The sequence below is a fragment of the Pristiophorus japonicus genome, chromosome 4 (assembly GCF_044704955.1).
Source record: "Pristiophorus japonicus isolate sPriJap1 chromosome 4, sPriJap1.hap1, whole genome shotgun sequence".
Classification (NCBI taxonomy): Eukaryota; Metazoa; Chordata; class Chondrichthyes; family Pristiophoridae; genus Pristiophorus; species Pristiophorus japonicus.
Genome location: NC_091980.1, coordinates 275,392,074 through 275,408,421, shown reverse-complemented (window position 1 = coordinate 275,408,421; position 16,348 = coordinate 275,392,074). Strand labels below are relative to the sequence as shown.

Below are 16,348 nucleotides of genomic sequence, written 5' to 3'. Positions count from 1 at the left end.
GCAGCGGCAATGGCAGCAGTCAGTCTCCAGTGTCCCGCAGCAATCCTCGGGTCCTGCTTAGCACCAGTGCTAAGCAGCACCGCCCGGAAGAACTGCACCCGGTGTGCAACGCCCCTGGTTGTGACACTGGCGCGAGTTTGGACTATTGCCCGACCTGTACACACCAAAGAGCGCCTCAAACTGACTGCCTGGGAAATCAGGGCGGTCCAACAATGCCGGCAGCAGAGAGGTAGGTAATGGGCTCCTAAGGTAAGTGTGATTATTTTTTCTTTTCATTTATTTTGCGATTTGTCTTGTGGTGGCGTGGGTAATGTTTTGGGAACGTTTTTGTGGTTTTTTTTTTCGGGTTTCCCCCACCCCAGGCGTCTCTCGCAGTGCTTTCGGCCGGGCTCTTTAGCTCAGGAGTTTCCCATGCTAGCGCCCAAGTGAGGTGCACCATGCCTCCCTTCGCGCTGCGCCCCCTGCCTCAGGGCCCAGCTGCTCAAACTTACTTACTGAGGCGCAAACTGTTCCCGGGCACATACTTTACCACCCTGCCGCCATGGTCGATGGATATTGGCTTTTTTCATTCCCTGCATTATGTGTTCTTTAAAGAAGTTCTTGTTTAAATACTAAAGAAGGTATTGAAGAGTGGATCAGTTCCAGTAAAAGATGTGACATTCAATTTATTCATCTGCGTTCTTGTTCCCCAATATTGCCCTTTCATCTTTATCCAGTTATTCAAAAGGATTGAAGCAGCTGTTTCCCTGCAGTGGCACAGATCTGGCAGTTATCCGTATAATACAGGTAAGGGTATGTGAGTAGGAATGACAAACGTAAACAATATTTTCCTTCACCAATTTTAATCATTCACATATATAAATAGACCAAGCTGAAGCTTGACCTACCCATAATACACACGACCTAAGACTGTTAGAGGTACACATCGCATAGAAATCATAGAAACTTACAGCACAGAAGGAGGCCATTCAGCCCGTCCGCCTGTGCTGACTCTTTGAAAGGGCAGTCGTGCTTAGACCTACACCCCTGTTTTTTGTCCGTAACCCTGCCAGTTCCTCATCCTCACGTACCTGTCCACGATTAAAATTATTTATGGAATCAGCTTCCACCACTGTCTGAGTGAAAAAAATTCTCCTCATCTTCCCTCTAGATCCTTTGCCAGTGATTTTAAATCTATGGCCTATGGTTATTAACCCACTTGCTAGAGGGAATAGCATTTCTCTATCTTTTAAAAAATTCATTCATGGGATGTGGGCGTCGCTAGCAAGGCCAGCATTTATTGCCCATCAGAAGGTAGTGGTGAGCCACCTTCTTGACAACTGAGTTGCTCGCTAAGCCATTTCAGAGGACAGTTAAGAATCAACCACATTGCTGTGGGTCTGGAGTCACATGTAGGCCACACCAGGTAAAGAGGCCAGATTTCCTTTTCAGTAAAGGATATTAGTGAGCCAGATGAGTTTTTACCACAATCCGGTAGTTTCATGGTCACCATTACTGATACTAGCTTTTTATTCCAGATTTATTTAATAAAACAAATTTAAATTCCACAGCTGCCGTGGTGGGATTTGAACTGATGTCTCTGGATCATTAGTGCAATTGTCTGTATTATTAGTCCAGCAACATAACCACTATGCTACCATACCCATACCTATCTGCTCTATCAACACTTCTCATCATCTTGAAAACCTCTATTAGGCTGTCCCATGAGGAAAGATTGAATAAAATGGGCCTATACTCTCTGGAGTTTAGAAGTATGAGAGGTGATCTCATTGAAACATACTGAGGAGGATTGACAGCGAAGATGCTGAGAGTTGTTTCCCTTTGCTGGAGCGTCTAGAGCTAAGGGGCTTTGTCTCGGGATAAGGTGTCGGCCATTAAAGATTGAGATGAGAAGGAATTTCTTCACTCAGAGTGGATGCTCAGTCGTTGAGTATATTCAAGGCTGAGATAGATAGATTATTTGGACTCCAGGGAAATCAAGGGATATGGCGATCGGGCGGGAAAGTGGAGTTGAGGTCGAAGATCAGCCATGATCTTATTGAATGGCAGAGTATGGCCTACTTCTGCTCCTAATTATTATGTTCTTGCAAAGTTCTGGCATGATAGCTTTGCTTTCATATTCTATGCCTCTATTTATAAACCCAAGTAACCTGTATGCTTTTTAAACCACCTTATCAACTTGCCCTGCCATTTTTAAGGATTTGTGTATATGGACACCAAGGTCTCTCTGCTCTTCTAATTTTATTTTAATTGAGGATGAGAGAAAAAAAGCAAAGACGATGGGGTAAAAGTTGTTTTATTTTAATTACATAAATTGTATATAGAATGTACAATACAATTAGTCTGACTTGGTACAAACAGACACCAAGTGCAATAATTATTGAACTTGAGTTTCATTTCTTCTGTAGGGTATTCTAAAAAGCCATTGCATTTTAAACCATAAAGTAAAATATTGCAAACTGATTCAGCTATTGTCGAAAAAAAAGTGTGCCCTGGTAGTTGGTGCTTTTCATTAAACTAAATGATGCAAAATGATTTAATAAGCAAGCGTATGGCAGCACTTCAGAAAGAAAAATAAAGTGAATGTAGAACCTAAAAGCACTAGTGATTTTGGTACACTAGATAAAATATTATCAAACGAAATGTACTTTGAAGGTGCTGATAGTTGCTTCATTATTATGGAGCTTTGTAGCACTAGATTTAACTTTGACGCAGTTGGTGTAACCTCCGTGCCATGTCTTCCAGTTCATTTTCAATCTCTTCAAGGTTCTCCACGTCTTGCTCCTGGGAAAATATTAGACATGCCTAAATGTTATTTAATGCTGAGAGGAGAATTTCTAGCAATTAATTTCACAGATGGAAAAGAAAGACTTGCATTTCTATAGCCCTTTTCATGACCTCAGGACATCCCAAAGCACTTTACAATCAATGAAGTACTTTTTGACGTGTAGTCACTGTTATAATGTAGGAAATGCGGGAGCCAATGTTTGCACATTCCCACAAACAGCAATGAGATAAATGACCAGATCATATATTTTAGTAGTGTTGGTTGAGGACATCGGGGAAAATTCCCCAGTTCTACTTCAAAATAGTACCATGGGATCTTTTACGTCCAATTGAGAAGGCAGACAGGGCCTCAGTTCAACATCTATAGATATGTAAAGAGAAAAAGGTTAGTAAAGACAAACGTAGGTCCCCTGCAGTCAGAATCAGGGGAAGTCATAACGGGGAACAAAGAAATGGCGGACCAATTGAACAAGTACTTTGGTTCGGTATTCACTGAGGAGGACACAAACAACCTTCCGGATATAAAAGGGGTCGGAGGGTCTAGTAAGGAGGAGGAACTGAGGGAAATCCTTATTAGTCGGGAAATTGTGTTGGGGAAATTGATGGGATTGAAGGCCGATAAATCCCCAGGGCCTGATGGACTGCATCCCAGAGTACTTAAGGAGGTGGCCTTGGAAATAGTGGATGCATTGACAGTCATTTTCCAACATTCCATTGACTCTGGATCAGTTCCTATCGAGTGGAGGGTAGCCAATGTAACCCCACTTTTTAAAAAAGGAGGGAGAGAGAAAACAGGGAATTACAGACCGGTCAGCCTGACATCGGTAGTGGGTAAAATGATGGAATCAATTATTAAGGATGTCATAGCAGTGCATTTGGAAAGAGGTAATATGATAGGTCCAAGTCAGCATGGATTTGTGAAAGGGAAATCATGCTTGACAAATCTTCTGGAATTTTTTGAGGATGTTTCCAGTAGAGTGGACAAGGGAGAACCATTTGATGTGGTATATTTGGATTTCAGAAGGCTTTCGACAAGGTCCCACACAAGAGATTAATGTGCAAAGTTAAAGCACATGGGATTGGGGGTAGTGTGCTGACATGGATTGAGAAGTGTTTGTCAGACAGGAAGCAAAGAGTAGGAGTAAATGGGGACTTTTCAGAATGGCAGGCAGTGACTAGTGGGGTACCTCAAGGTTCTGTGCTGGGGCCCCAGCTGTTTACACTGTACATTAATGATTTAGACGAGGGGATTAAATGTAGTATCTCCAAATTTGCGGATGACACTAAGTTGGGTGGCAGTGTGAGCTGCGAGGAGGATGCTATGAGGCTGCAGAGCGACTTGGATAGGTTAGGTGAGTGGGCAAATGCATGGCAGATGAAGTATAATGTGGATAAATGTGAGGTTATCCACTTTGGTGGTAAAAACAGAGAGACAGACTATTATCTGAATGGTGACAGATTAGGAAAAGGGGAGGTGCAAAGAGACCTGGGTATCATGGTACATCAGTCATTGAAGGTTGGCATGCAGGTACAGCAGGCGGTTAAGAAAGCAAATGGCATGTTGGCCTTCATAGCGAGGGGATTTGAGTACAGGGGCAGGGAGGTGTTGCTACAATTGTACAGGGCCTTGGTGAGGCCACACCTGGAGTATTGTGTACAGTTTTGGTCTCCTAACCTGAGGAAGAACATTCTTGCTATTGAGGGAGTGCAGCGAAGGTTCACCAGACTGATTCCCGGGATGGCGGGACTGACCTATCAAGAAAGATTGGATCAACTGGAGTTCAGAAGAATGAGAGGGGACCTCATAGAAACGTTTAAAATTCTGACGGGGTTAGACAGGTTAGATGCAGGAATAATGTTCCCAATGTTGGGGAAGTCCAAAACCAGGGGACACAGTCTAAGGATAAGGGGGAAGCCATTTAGGACCGAGATGAGGAGGAATTTCTTCACCCAGAGAGTGGTGAACCTGTGGAATTCTCTACCACAGAAAGTTGTTGAGGCCAATTCACTAAATATATTCAAAAAGGAGTTAGATGAAGTCCTTACTACTAGGGGAATCAAGGGGTATGGTGAGAAAGCAGGAATGGGGTACTGAAGTTGCATGTTTAGCCATGAACTCATTGAATGGCAGTGCAGGCTAGAAGGGCCGAATGGCCTACTCCTGCACCTATTTTCTATGTTTCTATGTTTCTATCTCATCTGAAAGACAGCATCTTTAATGTTGCAGCATTCTCTCAATACTGCACAGATCTGTCGGCCTAGATTATGTGCTCAAGTCTCTGGAGTGGACCCACTGCCTTCTGACTCCAAGACAAGAATGGCACCACTGAGCCACAGTTGACACTAATACCAAATTACTAAACAATACTATATTAAATATTAGTAAATTGATCATGGTGTTGCCTGTGGTTAATTGGGGAATATGAGGATTTAAAAAAAAAATCTACAGCAGAGTAACGGAAATTGCCGATCTCTAGAACTGACTCTGCAGGGCCACTTAATGGCCAGAGCCTGCATCTACATAGTAGCAGTTGACATGGCAAAATTGAATGTGAAATGCCGACTACACCCTTAACTGAAGACAGAAAAGTGTGATGAAAAATTGTGAAAACAGAAAGCCAGGATTATGGTCAGGAAGTGCATACCCTATGTAAGATGTTTAATCATTTATAAAGGTCAATAGATTTTGTTCTTAGAAATTGGAATACGATCTACTCGATTCGGAGCATTTAGGTTTTAATATCTGTTCTGAAGACATCATAAAACATTTAAACATGATGATCTAATTTGATACAATAACAGTTTTGGTTAGTCTTGCTGAAAATGCCAATTTCCCTTCATTGTATAAAATGCTGAAGAGCCAGTTGGCAGCTATAATTTGCAGTTGATACTCTGAAGGGCTCAGGACTTATTTGGAAGACTTTACCTGTCAAATATATATTTTTTAAAGCAACAAAATGGGAGTTGCTCCATGTAGGAAAAGAGACGATTTGTACTGTCTTAATGCCATATTCATACCGATTTAATCACAAATTATGCTGCTATTTTTTTTTTCATTTAAAGGGTACAGCTACCAATTGTACCTCTACTTTATATGGTATCTTTAGTGAAATAAGTAACACTGGGTCAATGCGAAGAATTCTAGTCGGTGAACATAAATAAATATAACTTAACACCTGCTGCTCTCAAATGAAATTCTACTGACTTTGCTGGTCTGTATAATTTTCTAAGGTATTGGAGCTAGGATATGCCATGATCAGCAGTCTATGATAAATATGTTCGCCCATTAGACTGACCCTATTCCTCATGACGTTCATTTCTCTGCCTCTTGAATACAGTTGATGTTAGCTCTTCAACTTCTTTTGTCTTACATCTGCTCAATGGAACAAATTACATTCTCCACTATCGAGAATCACGGTGAGTAAAGGGTTGATGATGTATAATCTCGTAAACTGCTGCCCAACTTGTACGTAATATCCACAAACAATAGAAAGAATGGTGAAAAGTCTGTATAGAGATACAGCTACTGGAAATGTCTCATTATGAACCGGATGTATGTAATTGCACCCATCATCTTTAAGGGTTTTGAAATGAATTGGTAGGAACTGAAGTCCTCAGATACTCAAAGGAAAAGAAACTTGGCACATCTGCTCCCTGCTGCGAGGGGAAATCTGAAACAAGAGATTACTAGTTGACTGAAAACAATCAAATTTGGCACCAGTCCTACCAGCTAAGAGAATTTTTACACTATTTTTATTACAAATAGGTTGCGGAGTACCTTGTATTAAAATACTTCACACCTCTTTCTTGAACTATTCCTTTAAACATACTTTTGCAGAATAAAGAAGACTGACACATTTTCAATGACGTACTCTTTAAAAATGTGGTAACAGAGAAACTGTAACCACCATGACAGTAATGGAATGAAATGCCTGCCTATATATACATCTGTATATACACACATACATAAGTATTGTGTATTAGCTTAGTTTTAATTTCGAGACTTCATTTGGATACTTGTCCAAGCAGGTATAATTATTTTCATAGAGTCTTAGAAACTGAAGCTTCTTCCGTCTGGGAACGTCATTGTTACGCCAACCGTAAAAGCAGGCTAACAATAATAAATATTTCATTTTTTCTACCAGAATGAGTTGCTAATATTTCAGTAAAGCTGTAAATACAAAATTATACCCAATCTAGTCCACCTAATTAAAAGTCTTCCATAGCGTACACTCCACACATTAAGTGTATACGTCATACTCCACAAGTATGTTATATGAAACATCAGAACCAGCTTTGATTGGCCCAAACCATCATTGACACTTTATTGATTTTCTCAAATTTAAAAAAGAAAAAATGACTGACCAGGAACCAGCAGCTCAGACACAATTGATCAAATGCCTGAAAAAAAACTCCAAGTGGTTGGAGTGATTATTTTGCATCTCCAGACCAAAAGTAATATTTCAGACCAGAAACTAATAAATACATATTTTTTTAATTACTGGAGAACAAACACGATTGACCCATAAAACTATTTTGTGATGGAGGTTGTGTGGAACTGCATTGAATAAACTACATATTTTCAAAACTGCTCTTGGTGCGGGGGCTGGGGGGGGCGGGGGTATTGGAGCTTGTTTTCAAAGCTAATAAAACGGAAACAGGTCCCTGTTTCTCTCCAGGTCCAGTGGTTTTAATTTTTAAATTCTGTACTCCACTCCCCAGCCCCTCTCTACCCTCCTTTCAAGCTACCATTCACTCCCTGGTCCTCCACTTAACTCTGCTCCCAGCTTCACACTAAGCATCATAATCACACTCCAGTGCCTCGAGCACCCAGAAGCAATGTCACAGGACATTAATAATGGATTTCTAAATTTGTGATAAATAAGGTTTATGAAAAACAAAACAGGGCTAGCTGGTGGAGCATTGGTGCACTGTGCTGCAGAGCAAGTGGGGGGGCAGTAGTAGTCCAGGTTTTACCCTTCTGTTGCCCATACAGTGAACTCTGAATTTTAGCTGGGCCATCTGCAGAGGAGGGATGAGCAAACACATGGCGAGAAATGCAGGTCAACCTTCAGCACTCTCAATGTGTCAGCAAATGGGACAAGCTGTCAAATTACACTGAACACAAGTATGGTGTAATAATTAGTATGTCTGCATAAAGGGGTAACTGAGGAGGTGAAAATAACCTTACAGTAACTGTGTCTCCAAATTTCCTCAAAACTCCAAATGCATCAAAAGCAATGTCACCCTTGTCAGGATGCAATGTATTCAGCCAGCCACAAGTAAATTAATTCACATTCAACTCTAGAATCATCGTTGTAGTTGTAGTTACAACGGGAATGTGGACAGCAACCGGACAGCACAGCGTGACTCACTCCCCTTTGCACCAACACTAAATGCAGTGTGAATGCATTGCTAATAGGATTGTATCCTTAGTCACACATTTCAATCAGGTCCTGCATGCACACATTCTGCCTCTCTGAATAGATGTGCCTTTTCTTCTCAGACATGCTTGATAAAACATTTTACTGTGTCACCTCACTGTATGCAACATTTCACATTTAAATAGCAAGTGAGCCTGAAAATTATGAAGTTACAATATTGTTTTAATACACCTGTGTGTTTATCACATGCATGTATACCTATTGTATGAATAAAATGCATATTATGGAGTGGTGGTTTATGGAAAATAAACTCGTGATATGAACTCACCATCATTTGCTGAGCTGGTGAGTCTTTTTGCATCAAATAATGATTTATAAAGATCCCTGGTGCCAGTGTGTATGCTCTCTTTCTACTGTGTGTTCTGGAAACTATGGGGATACTTATGTTTCCACACTTATCCCATGTTATCACACATTTATTTTAAAATGCACAACAGAAGGGCATCTCAGATGGCGCACAGCTACCTTATCCAGTGAGTATCTAAACTACATAGACCAGACAGAGCCCTGGTTCAATCCCTGGTCTGTGTTGTTAGCTGACCAGTCAGATTAGTGGTATGGGGTATGACGATTGGCCTTGATGACAATGGAAGGGAAAAGTCAGCCAAGATTTCCACTCCCGATCACTCCCCAGCAATGTTTGTGGACAGCCACTGAAGACAATACCAGCCTGGGTTGTGATACCTCCGTGGGAAAGTAGCCAGTTGCCATTCATCGTCAAGCTTACACACCAATAATTGCCACCTGCTGAGGTACCAGAATATGCCCAGCGCTGTGCAATCATCCTCCAAGAGGCGTTAACGCCTAGAGGTGGGGAGAGAAATTGAATAAAATAGAGATGCATAAATATAGTATTTCTTGGCAATAGCAATTCTGGCCTCTTGCACCCCCGATATTCAGTGTTTCACCATTGGCGCTCATGCCTTCAGCTGCCTCGGCCCTAAGCCCTGGAATTCCATCATTAAACCTCTCCATCCCTCCTCCTTTAAGACACTCCTTAAAGCTACCCCCTTGACCAAACTTTCAGTCACCTGTCCAAATATTTCCTCATGTGGCTTGGTGCCAAATTTTGTTTGTCGCTCCTGTGAAGCACCTTGGGACATTAAAGACGCTATATAAATGCAAGTTGTTATTGATAAATATTACCAAATGTGAGGCTATTAACAACTGACCTCCAGCTTTGGCATTATCAGTTTCACTTGTGGAGGTATGTCTCAAGCCTTGCTACTGGCCATGATAGAACATAGAGGTTCTGAGATTGAAAGTAAAACTGTTGGCATTTGGTGCCACCATGTAAAGCTCATCATGATTCCATACCCATATACAAGACGGATAGTCTTCTGCAATATCTACACATGACCAGTACCTCTGAAACCAAATCTACTGATTTCAGTAATATTTTCTCTTCTAGTCTACTATAATTACTGTGAGCTTTGTGTGGTTATGTGGAGTTGCACAACACCACTGTTGCCACATGACATGGAGTGTAGTGGATAAAAAGCACCAGCTATCTAATTAAGTGTTAGTGGCAGTAAGATAAGGACTTCAGTAAGCCTCCACAGGTGAATACAACTAAACTGAGAGTCACAGTCTCGACAACACTGAATGTTATAGCATTGCTCTCATTGTAGATGTAATCTGAACCCCTCCACTGTTGTACAGTAATGGTTACCAAATTTAGAAATGGCTTAACTCATACTTATACTTGATAATCGGTCTCTATTTTTAGAATATCCAAAAAACCTGTACAGAGTGAAGTGACCCATTTGAGCCAATCACACCATGTGTGGAAATATGTTATAACCACTAGCTTCTATTTCAAATTAATGCATGGTAGAGTGTTACCAAATATTTCTAATTTGGACTATGGAGAAATGAGTTTGCCATTACAATTTTAAAAAAAGTATTTGCAGTATTAGGCCTTTAAATAAAAAGTATTTATTTATGATGGCCACTTAAATTCTACAATGTTTGCACAGTATTTTATACTTGATTACACCTGCACCTAATCATATTTCTTAATCTTCCTCACCCTTTTCACTACTTCTTTCTATGCATTATTAAAATTGGTATGTCCCATCACTTGTCAATATTCTTTATGGGGTGTTAATTGCAATGTTAATTGTTTCCATGCCACATTACATTTTTAATTACCTAAGATGCCTGCATGTGACACCTTAATAGGATTTTCTATTTAGAGCACTCAGCCCTTGGTCACACTTTCAGTCACAAAAGCCTGTGACCTGCAATTCCCTATTAAAAAGCTTGGGTTGAGTCTGCCCACAGTTCCATGTTCTGTCCACTAGGTGGATCATGGAACACCTTATTCGTGTTCTCAGGTCTGACTGGTAGCCATGTTGGCAAACTATGCAGGTGAGTCATTGCCCTCATTTAAAAGTAATTGAATTACCTTCTGGTTGTTATTATGCTCTACCTCTTCCCCCCGCACCCCATATCTTCACTCTCTGGCCTCCAGTATTGTAATCCTCCCTTAGCCTTCTTCCACTTATCCCTGGCCGCCTAACCCTGCTTCACCTGACGATCTCGACAATCCCCACCTCACCCCACCCACCGGTAATAGTAAATATCTAGGGTATAGTGCCCACTTCTTGTGTGACACTCATTTCTTTTAAACCTTTCCCTGTCATACTTTGTTGATAACACTACTCTTATTATAAAACACCATTCACCATTTGTAAGATGAACTGGTGGAACGGATCCACCACACAATTTTCATTTCCATTAATTTCAAAAAGGACAACCCATATCTTCTGACTGGGCAATGCCACATGAACCTTGCTAATATATATCTAGACAAATAGACATGTCTCGCACCTAGTCTGAATCGGTCACGCTTCCAAGTGTCAAAAAGACAGTCAATTTCCTTGTTTTTCTGACCTTGATGACCTGGCCTCTCCCCAAGGGCAGGGATGGGGAGTTTACAAGCAGTTGCCAATCTACAGAAACATCCCCCATCCAAAGTGAGTATCTCAGCATTGGCTTACAGAAACAAGCATGGTAAGAGATAGCTCCATCTTAGCAGCTAATCATCACAACTATGATCCAGATCACCGCTGATGGGAAGCACCACAGTAGATCAGCTAGTGCACATAAAATGACACAAACCTCATTTTTCCTATTGGCACTTCCTTCCTCTTCTTTCTCTTTCTTATCCTCCACATTAAACCTTTTTCGTCCCAGGTATGATGCAGTGGATTTCTTCTTCCCTTTCTCACTGATATCTTCCTCGGAGTGAGATCTTCTGTTTTCCCACAAGTGCTGGAAATTACTGTGTTTGTTGTGCTGTTTGGGATTTCCAGATCCGATAGATTTACCTTTTCCCTCTAATTCACTTGTGTCTTCATCGCTCATTTCTCCACGTTTTCTGGAGTTCCGCTCTTGGGCCAGTTCACCCATCATCTTCCATTTTTTACTCTCCTCCAACTCTTCTTCAGACAACCCGTCCTTCTCATCAGTGTCGTTTGAGTACTCGTCCTCTTCTATTTCTTCTTCCTCTGAGTTCTGGTGGCTCATGTTGTCCTCATTGGACCTTCTTTCTTCCTCGAAGACCTTTCCATCCCTATCTGAATGATCGCGGTCTTCGCTTTGGCTTCTGTCCTCTACTTTGGTTTCTTCATCTCCTCTACCTTCTTGTGAAGGTTCTTCCCCATTAGCTAGCTCCTCATCCTTACTCTCATCGTAATGGCTGTGGTTTTCTTCCTCGTCCTCTTCCTCACTCTCTTTGATTTCATCTTCATCCACTTCCTCATCCTGGGTGTACTCGTCTTCACTTTGCTCACTTTCCTCTGTATTCTGTTCCTCGCTTTGGCTCTGATCCTGAGACTGCTCTGCAACAGATTCACTTTCAGTGGAGCCACGCTTCATTTGGCCATCTCCCCTTGCATCTTTCTTTTCTGTCGTCATATCTCTACTGTTAGTTTCATCGCTGTTTGAGTCTGTAGTTGTATCCTTATTGTCCAGAAAGCTGTGTCCACTTACATTCGGCTGTGTCCCCTTGATGCGGTCCTGCTCCTCCTTGTCCTTTATTCCCATTACCTCAGCAGTTGATCCTTGCTGTTCCTCTGTGGGGATCTCTTGTGATTTATCTGCAGACCAATCAATACAACAAGTGAACATTCAAGAATTCATCTTGATTAATTGCTTTTTCTCAGCTGTCGTAATAATGCACAGTGGCAAACATGTCTTGTCCAAACACTATGGGGCCAAAAATCCCCCCCCCCCCCCACCGCAGGCAAAAGCTGGTTGTGTATCACTTAACGAGTATCATGTTAAATTAATGCTATTTCCATTTTTTTTAAATGATGGCTGAGAGAGCAATCTATACATAGTAACTGTTACGAATGAAACATAGAAAATCTAATCTATACTGATATCACTTTTTTGCAATGTAATCTATTTTAAACAGTCTCCGATGTTCTCAGCGGTATGATATTTGTAAAGTAAACTTACTATGACATGTAAATAGATTTAACCATGTTACATTACTCCAATCAGAAAGATGGTCTGCAACTGAATAGGTGTTTGGATTACGTGGAGACTCTGCAAGGATTAGGTGGGTTACATTGACACTAACCTGCTGATGATATCCTTTTGTCGATGTGACTCTTGAGAGCAGCAGATAGCTCGTCTTTGTAATTGTTTTGCTTTTTCTGATGCACCTTCTCATTGGCCCCTGCACCAAAATTTCAATGAAAATATGTTATTGGAACAAAGTACTGAATCTTCCAATCTTATCCCGAGCTGCTTGGATTTATTTGTAGAGGTTGAGTGTGTCATCCCCTTTGACATGACCTTTCTCAGATGTTCCAGTTTACTGTATCCTTGAGGATATCAGATTCTATTGGTTTGCCTTCACCTTGAGGATGAAGTTACTTGTACCTTGCTTTCTCAATCAATATAGAACATTGCAACAACAGAAGAAGGTTTTATATTACTGACAATATCAGGTTTCAGTAGCGTTAAATGGAGAGGTCTTAATTAATGCTTTTGGTACAGTATTCCTTATATCATTAGATTGACAACCTGGAAATTGGCACGGTCCTGGCCTGCAAGACCATCAGCAGGCCGGGGCCATTGGAGCAGCGTGCAGCAGCATACCACTTCAGGGAACAGCACGTGCTGCTGCAAGAGGGCGACGTCTGCAAGCCAGGTCGCTGATTGCCGTGCGGGCAGGCATAGCAGAAGTGAAGGAGCGGCAAGAGTTTTTAGATGGAAGTGACCGGGGCCCAGGAGAGGCATGTGTTTGGGGCTCAGAAGAGGCTAGGGCCCAGGGGCAGCACGGGCCAGCCCACACTGCGATATGTGCACGCTAGATCCGTGCAGCAGAGCTGGTCTCCAGTATTCTTGGGTAATCCTTGCCACTGGACCAAGACCTAGCTCGGTCAAGCCCATGTGGTGGCTAGTGTGCAACGGCCACCCCACATTAAAAAAATCCACACACAGGCATCCACCCTTCAAGATGTAGTTCGGGATCTGGAATATTCATTGAAAAACCTGTGAATTCATCCCTTTTTGGCGTGGAAGCAAGTCATCCTCGCTTCGAGGGACTGCCTATGATGATGATGAGATTGATAACTCTGTGTTTAATTGCATTAACTGTGTTGGAGAGTATGGACAGCTGAATGAATGTTCATGGTGAAAGCTTTGTGCTTCGCTCAACTTTCCAAACGTTGGTAGTTATTTCAAAAGTTAGCCCTGCAAGCCAGTATCCCAACAGGTAGGATGGTCCTAGCTGGAGTTGCAGCTTATGGCAAGCAGCTCTGCTTTGGCTGGCAAGACTCTAGTAGCTCTGCCAATCTGCATCTAAGCTCTGCATTTAGATTAAGTGGGATATGTCCCAATGGAGAGAGTATACACAATATTGGGCAAACAGAACCCATACAGATGTTCTTAGATTCCTCAGTGGTTTGATTGTGATTCCTAAATATACTGATGGGGTTTCTCCTGGCAGCTGTGGCTCAGTGGGTCACACACTCGACTCTAAGTCGGAAGGTTCTGGGTTCAAGTCCCACGCCAGGAATTTGAGCACATAAATCTAGGCTGACACTCCAGTGCAGTGTTGAGACAGTGCTGCACTGTCGGAGGTGCCATCTTTCAGATGAGACATTAAACCGAGGCCCCGTCTGCCCTCTCTCAGGTGGACGTAAAAGATCCCATGGAACTATTTTGAAGAGCAGGGAAATTATCCCTGGTGTCCTGGCCAATATTTATCCCTCAAATCAACATAACAAAAACAGATTATATGGTTATTATCACATTGTTGTTCATGGGAGCTTGCTGTGTGCAAGTTGGCTGTTGCGTTTCCCACATTACAACAGTTACTACACTCCTAAAGCACTTAATTGGCTGTAAAGCACTTTGAGATAACACAGATATCTTTTATGTGTTAGATATCTAGCAGACAAAAAATACTTCTTTAAAGTTAGCCTCTAACCCACTATTACAGGTTATCTAGTGCTTTATTGAAACCTGATTTCATTAGAGACAGATGCACGTTATAGGGTGTAAAGATTGCTTTAAAGTGTGTAATATTTCCATACTACACATTCACTGGCAATATTAGGATCCTTTCCCTGGAAAGAGATGGCAGCAGTCAATGAGGGTTTTAATTAAAACCTTTTCTCTAAGTGAGTTATTATAATGACGGTGGCATTTATGTGGGGAAGCCACAGCTGCAAATTGTTTTTCTGTTCGTTAGTTTAGGTGCAGAAAATATGCAGACTTCATGGAGAAAGGGGGTAGAGCGAACGTGTTAGATTGCTGTTTAGTGTGGCATCGCCTGCAAGTCTGGCACTATCTCAGACTCGTCCTCAGTCTTAGAAATAACAAGTCGCCTGGTTTACAGTTACAGAAACACAGCCATTGGGCAGTACCTTCAACAGCAAGTTCCTGCAATTCACGCAGCAGATTCTGATGGCGAAGTACTGAGTTTATCCTCTCATCTGCAAAGAGCACAGAATCGGAAAGTTAACCAGCAATTATTTCAAATCCATGAATGTGACCGTGTGTCGTAGTCTGAGTTTCATGGTGCAGAGAACTGTAATAAGTTAAACTGTAGATGGCTGTAATTTTTTTAAAAAGCATTACAGTTATAAAAGATTAAATAGATTTCTGCTCAATAACTAATTGATTTAAAGTCGAAAAAATTAGTAATGCTTTCTTTAAAAAGGTCATTTTGAAAGGTGATACTCGGTTTGACGCAGGAGATGAAATGGATTTTATAATTAACTTAATGGAGCTGGGTGAAATGGTGATAGAAAATGAAATGAGTTGAATTCAACCTACCTCCCCGGAGAGCATCCATACATTCCTGGCTGATTGGCAAGGGGCTGGGTTTGGACAGAGTGTCGGAGATGACTTCTACCACACATTTCATTACCTACACGACAAAAAGAGGGTTTCAGTCAGTGCTGTCCCCCGCCCCCCCCCCCCCCCCCCCAGGGAAAGCCATCCAAGGTCAAAAAGAGGTCAAACAATTATCGTGCGGAGACTGTCTTACCTTGGCGTCGGCTTTCGATTGCTCACTGGGCACAGGAGAGGAAAAAGCTGTAAGAGAGGAAAATAACACATCGGGAAATGTAATTTAACCTGCTGTCCGTTTGAGAGGAATTTCAGAACCGTCTGCAGGGGCTCCCAGGTCATGAATGTTTGACAAGACACTGGAGCTTCGAAAGACCGATATAAACAGGCAACTTCTTGTTAATACACATTAGGTGGAATTAAGCGCCGCTCATCATTTTATTACTGCAACGGGACAGGGGGAGCAACGCTTCGGGAGTCAGTGGTTACAATCGGGTACATTATCGAGGACTGTACTGGGAGCGAACAGAGAAGCACCGGCAGCACCTCGTCTCTCAACCCTGCCCTGTCCTTGGTGCTGAAAACCGGCCATCCCCGTTTCTCCAGAACTCCTGATTTCTACCCGCTCATATTTTTAATATATCACATCACAACATGTCAACATAGCCACGAGACTAAAGCGATACATTTATCCAGAAAGAGGAAACAACTGACGGTCCTTACCTTGGTTCGCAAGTAAAAGGAAAGTGAGAAATCCCAATGCTATCATTTTTCCCCCTTTCAGACTTTGCAAATGC

At 41.9% G+C, this 16,348-nt stretch overlaps 2 protein-coding genes across 2 annotated transcripts in view; one reads left to right on the top strand and one right to left on the bottom strand.

The window, feature by feature from the left end:
- itpk1a (inositol-tetrakisphosphate 1-kinase a) overlaps positions 1 to 16,348 on the top strand; it is a 315,124-nt gene that overhangs the window by 279,757 nt on the left and 19,019 nt on the right. The gene's annotated exons all lie outside the window — the stretch shown is intronic.
- On the bottom strand, positions 2,701 to 16,320 carry chga (chromogranin A). The gene is made up of 7 exons (XM_070879504.1): positions 16,275 to 16,320; positions 15,751 to 15,797; positions 15,537 to 15,630; positions 15,125 to 15,193; positions 12,826 to 12,924; positions 11,358 to 12,337; positions 2,701 to 2,784 (listed from the first exon to the last, which is right to left on the bottom strand). Exons 1-7 carry the CDS (start codon positions 16,318 to 16,320, stop codon positions 2,701 to 2,703), a joined length of 1,419 nt encoding a protein of 472 aa, XP_070735605.1.

Excerpts from the sequence above, each read along its gene's own strand:
- chga (XM_070879504.1), bottom strand. The coding sequence starts at position 16,320 with ATGATAGCATTGGGATTTCTCACTTTCCTTTTACTTGCGAACCAAG. Across the intron at positions 15,631-15,750 it reads AATCGAAAGCCGACGCCAAG|GTAATGAAATGTGTGGTAGA; the intron begins GTAAGACAGTCT and ends TTTGTCGTGTAG. Across the intron at positions 15,194-15,536 it reads TATGGATGCTCTCCGGGGAG|ATGAGAGGATAAACTCAGTA; the intron begins GTAGGTTGAATT and ends TGCTCTTTGCAG.